This window comes from Myotis brandtii, unplaced genomic scaffold, assembly GCF_000412655.1.
Source record: "Myotis brandtii unplaced genomic scaffold, ASM41265v1 scaffold118, whole genome shotgun sequence".
Classification (NCBI taxonomy): domain Eukaryota; kingdom Metazoa; phylum Chordata; class Mammalia; order Chiroptera; family Vespertilionidae; genus Myotis; species Myotis brandtii.
The window spans coordinates 8,235-14,093 of NW_005354090.1; the positions used below are offsets into that span (position 1 = coordinate 8,235).

General features: G+C 40.5%; 1 protein-coding gene across 1 annotated transcript in view; it reads right to left on the reverse strand.

The window, feature by feature from the left end:
• LOC102260154 (kininogen-1) overlaps nt 1-5,859 on the reverse strand; it is a 19,907-nt gene that overhangs the window by 3,618 nt on the left and 10,430 nt on the right. Inside the window, exons 2-3 of the mRNA XM_014530668.1 lie at nt 2,331-2,441; nt 600-684 (exon numbers count right to left, since the gene is read on the reverse strand). Of these exons, the coding sequence (XP_014386154.1) occupies nt 600-684; nt 2,331-2,441 (196 nt within the window). The remainder of the gene's footprint in view (nt 1-599; nt 685-2,330; nt 2,442-5,859) is intronic.

Genomic DNA, 5,859 nt, shown 5'->3' on the forward strand with positions numbered 1-5,859 from the left:
TGCTCAATAAATGTCAGCTATGATTACTTTTATTTTTATGATCATCAAAACAGTATTATGCTTTAACTTCAAGCCTACCATCTAGCTTCAGTCTACAACAACCCTCTGAAGTGAGAATTACTGTGATCCCCTTTTAAGGAAAAGGGAAACCAAAAAGGTGAAGATCTTTTGAAAGATTGCAGGCCAGATCTGACCTCACAGCCTGTGCTTTTCTGGCTCTAGGGAAACCAAAAAGGTGAAGATCTTTTGAAAGATTGCAGGCCAGATCTGACCTCAAAGCCTGTGCTTTTCTGGCTCTAGGACACCCCCACAATTGGAGCATGTGGCATGTTTTCTAGTCCTTTCCCAGGGCCTTTGCACACATCTAATTCAGCGCTGCTGTCCAGGGAGAGACCAGGGGATGATTGGCAGGAGCCTGGCCCCACCTCAGGACTCTGTCACTACAGCCACCCCCCCAGCCCCCTTCACCAAGGCTGCAAATAGCATTGCACAGCCACCCACTGCCCTCTGGGAAAGGGCTTTGTCCAGGTTATGCTCCTAGCCCCACTCAGAAATGGTTCATTTCCCCCCAGGGCAGCGCCACCCTATATATCAGCTACCTGGAGTAATGTGGCAGGTCTGGGATGTCACAGAGAATTCCACATTCCGTCTCTTCCCTATGTTCGCCATGCATTCTCCTGTGGCCTAGAAAGAAAAAAAGGAAGAAAGAAAGAAAGAAAGAAAGAAAGAAAGAAAGAAAGAAAGAAAGAAAGAAAGTAAGAAAGAAAGAAGAAGGAAGGAAGGAAGGAAGGAAGGAAGGAAGGAAGGAAGGAAGAAAGGAAGGAAGAGAGAAAGAAAGAAAGAAAAAGGAGAACATTTATCTTAATCATTCAGAAGAAGTGCACCTAGTGCTGTTGCTACTAGTAAGTATGGCTTTTCTCTTATTTAAAACTTAATATTTTTTCTAACAGAGTTTTGAGATACAAGAATGAATGTTTTTGTAGCCTAATCATTATTATTTACAAGTCATTGATATTCATGAGGTGTCCAGAGGAGAGGCAGTATAGATAGTGAGGTTTTAAAACAGTGTTATGTTTGGAGCACTGGAGATATTTCTTTTTCACCAAGGTGAACACAGTGCCCTAAAACTAGCCTGCCCAACTCTCCTCTTACAGTTCAACTTCAGGGTTCAACTGCACAGAGGATGCAGTGTTTTTGATACCATTGTAATAACCAGGTATTAACTGAAAAGGAGCAAAGGGAAGGCCAAATAGACACATGCCCAGAAAAGTCTGGGTGACCTAGGGAAGGTACTTGTCTGTCAGTCACCCCTGGGAACACAGTCGGTGTGGCCACTGCAAGCACAGGAAGGTTTCAGATATTAAACTCCTAAACAAAGGCGTTCTCTCTCTTGCCTCTCTTGCACACTATGGCTCCTGGCTCTCTTGTTGCAGGGGACACACTTCCCTGCATGCACCCACATGGCCCACAGCCATATGTCCCCCCAACACCCACACAAACAATGGACTAATGGATGGGAACTAGCCTGATACTGTGCCGGACCCAGCTCCACCATGGAATAGAAACTTGGGACATTGGTTTGGATTTTGGCTCTGCTGATTCCTCAGCTGCACCTCTTTTAGGACTGGTTTAAGGGAAATGGGACTTTAGAAATGCAGATATGGAATTCCAAACAAATAAAGATCTCTTATCTTCCTGTGTGAGTCTTAGAAAGTTCTTTTTCTCAAGATATCGTGAGGACCGGACCCCCAACATCCAGTGGGAAAAGGGATCCCCGTTTCCACCAATAACATTTGACAGATTAAAGAGGTGAGTCCATGGACTATGGAAAGAGTGGCTTCCGTCCTGGCAGATACTGGCTGTTAGCTCCCTCAGGTAAGGCTAAACAACCAGCTGTGGTGTGGCAAACAGATGTTATGCATTTGGTTAAGATATCTTGTTATTAATACAAGGTCTTTTCATATGTATCTCCTTTCACCTTCCAATTTAGGTTACTTTTACCTCCCTTTTTCAAGGGAGCCCCTGGGTTAAAAGTGGTCAGCTAATTAGAGGCAGAGTAGAATTCCAACTCAGGTCTGCACAAATAAAGCACCCAATTGGTCATAGGAGTCCCCTCTTCATGGGAGGGCTTTCTCCAATCTCATGGCTGGCCTCTCATGCCCTTTCTGTCTGTGCAAGAACATAGACATCAACCATTTGCCTTTTGTACACATATGAGCATTTATGTGCACCCCTCACAAGCAGGCTCCACAGTACTCATCACCCCCAGCACTAACAGAATAATTTGGTCTCAATTGAGAAAACTGGAGGCTCCGGACCATCACACTTACAGCTTGCTCAGGTTCTTTGTAGTCACAGTCTTGCCAGGTTTTGCCACTTTGAGCAGGACAGTCGCCCTCCTTGATTTCGTACTTGACAGAATAAAATATGTCATGATCTACCTGGAAAAAAGCAATCAAAGATACATAGGGCTCATTCAACTGCCAACAGCAGACCATCGGAGAGGGATTTGATATTGGTTTAATTCAACAAGAGCAAAACATTTACTAAAAATAATGAAAGTTATAAATACTTGGAAGAATGTTCATAATATATTTATAAACATGTATTTTCAAATAACAAAGTAGTATACATAGTATTAGCCTATTTTTGTAGAAAGCAATTTACATGCACATATATCATTTTTAAACCCTGAAAAGTTATGCAGCAAAGCTGTTAACATGATGCGTCTCAGTGGTGGGTGTATGGTTATCTTTTATTCTCTTCTTTAATCAAACATTCCTAAATGTTCTGAGTATTTCTTGAAAAGAAATATATATTACTTTTACAATTAAAAAACAAACCAACAAACAAGAGTACTTTCTTTTTTCGTTTTTTGAAAAAAAAATGTTAACAGGTATCTCTGGATGATGAGATTAGTTAAGGGTAATTTTAATATTTTTATTTGGTTTGTTTGGTTTTCTATTTTTTTCTAACATGTCATAAAATAATAAATAAAGCTGTTAAAGCTCAAGGTACCGAGCTAGATGAGCTTTTTTAATGCAAAATCCTGGCATGGTGGAGCAGCAAGAGACCTGAGAGGTGCTGTTGCCCAGCCCCTCACTTTGCAGGTGAGAGAAAGGAGCCCCAAGTAGAGAGGGCAGAGCTTAGGCAGCCTCCCACCTTGGAAAGGCAAAGCCAACCCAGACCCAGGTTGTCCTGAGTCCAGGGGCAGTGCTCTCTGAGAGCCTGCACTAGTCAGAGTATTTGCATCTGAGAGATGATGGAGTCAAACATGATAGTTCCGAGGTTCGTTTCAGGTCTCAGATTTAGATAAAGCAGTAGGTGACAGTGATTCTGTGGACATTTTAGAAAAAAAAAATACCCAACAAACAACACATTTGCCACAGATGTCAGACAATGACGACAACACCAATAAAACATCGCCGAAGGCACCAGGACTCGCATGACTACACTAGCTTGTAAAACAGAATGGCTCAATGTCACTTTCAGAAAAAAAATAAAAATAAAAAGCCCACTGGGCTTTTTTTCTTTAATCTCATCATGTCAAATGGATGGATTTTTTCTTCCACCAAAGTAAACTATCACAGAGACATAGTGAAATTCATTTGAACAAAGTATTGAAAGCTTGTATTTTTTAACTTTGCTTTTTTTTTCTTTAAAAATAATTTGTTTTCTTTTGCATGACAAAAGACTTCTAGTTTAAAAACAGGGTACATCAAAAACAAAAATATCCTCCCTGTGTCCCATCTTTATTTTCACCAATGCAAGAAATCCTTCTGGAATATCAGCACCCAATTAAATAGGTATCAAACCACTGAACCTACATGTTAATACATATTCTGTTATGGCAGAATAACCAAGAATTTCCCCCAAAGAAAGATTTTAATTTTCTAAATTAAAAGGGCCTAAGAGGATTCTTTGAGAACAAACAAAAATCTCTTATGCCAGGTTTTTTAGGCTAAAGATGGATAACACACTGGCAGCTGAAGAAAGTTGAAACTATAAATAGATCCAAACTAAGAATTTCTACATTTCTTTAGAAAACAGAACCAGAATTCCTTTTTAAAAATGACTCTGTGGAATGCCTTTACTTCCATATTTACCTAATATTGTAACAGTAAAACAGACACAAGAACGTTGATGACAGCTCAACAATGCTGGATGCAGGACGTTTACACATGCACTTTTGTTTAAAAGTCCCACAGGTTTATTGACTAAGGCTAGACAGCAAGTCATATGATCCTATTTGATGCTTTTTCTACAGTATCCAAGATCAGTATACGGATACGGCCAAAGACTGGGCCCCAACTTTCAGGAAAAAGACCACAAAGAAGAAAATCAGGGTAGTTATTTAGTCCTCCTAGTTAATTGTTTGAACTGGAACAAAAAAAGGTGGAAAACAGGGACTGCAATGAATTAAAGGAGTTGGAAACGTTGGTGGAGAGATGCATGGTGTACGAGTAACATCATTGGGCTTTGGATGTCAAGGACAGTGCAAAAAAGAGCATCTATGGGACTAAGTACTTATAATGTCCTGTGGTGTCACTCCCTCAACAACGTTAGGTTATCTGCAGGTGATAATAAATAGATTAGTTATGCAATAGGCAGTGTGTCAAATATGCATTCGTCCTGTGGAATGAACCACCACAGAGATACATGATACCATATAAATTCTTTAAGTGCTCTTGTGTTGTGTCTGATTTGCTTGTTTTCAAAGCCAGGCAGGCAAACTCTTCCAGGGGATGTCCTTGGAGAGAAGAGTGGTCCACTGAGCCTGGTTTGTTTAATTTTTCCTTTATCAAGAGATGATGATTGACATCTGAGAGATGCAAATCAAAACTGCAATGAGATACCATCTCACACCTATCAGAATGGCTATTATCGACAAATCAACAAAGGGCAAGTGCTGGCTAGGATGTGGACAAAAAGGAACCCTCCTGCAGTGCTGTTGGGAATGCAGCCTGGTGCAGCCACTGTGGAAGACAGTATGGAGTTTCCTCAAAAGGTTAAAAATGGAACCCCCATTAGACCCAGTAATCCCACTTCTAGGACTATATCGCAAGAAACCAGAAACACCAATCAGAAAGGATATATTCACCCCTATGTTCATAGCAGCACCATTTACAATGGCTAAGATTTAGAAACAGCCTAAGTGCCCATCAGCAGATGAATGGATTAAAAAGCTGTGGTACATCTACACAATGAAATACTATGCTGCTATAAAAAAGAAGAAACTTTTAGCATTTCCAATAGCATGGATGGAACTGGAGAGCATTATGCTAAGGGAAATAAGACAGTCAGAGAAAGATAAATATCACATGATATCAATCATATGTGGGATATAATGATCAACATAATTTGATGAAGAAGAATAGATCCAGAGACAAATTGTGGGGGGGGGGGTAGAAAGCAACCAAAGGACTCATATGCATGCATATAAGCATAACCAATGGGACACAGACACTGGGGCGGTGGGGGCTCGCCCGGGTGAAAATGGCTGGGAGGGGGTGTGGTCAATTGCGGGAAAAGGAGACATATGTAAAACTTTAGATAATTAAAAAAATGGGGGAAGAGAGGATGAGTGACTTTAAAGAGAAATAAAGCTAAATGTTGTTTGATTTTGATTTTTTTCCCCTTTCAGTTGCATCATTCTGAATATTTCCATATAAACAACAACAAAAAATCACAACTAAACCCTCTGCCGCCCCCCCTCCCCCGCAACCTAATAGTTTGGATGCATCCAGTTGTATTTCTTGGAATCACACATCCTATCAGGATTTATCTTCAACCTGAGTGTATCCATTAGTGATAAAGAATATTCTAGGGTTGTTTGTAGTTTGCATTCATCTCCAGGAA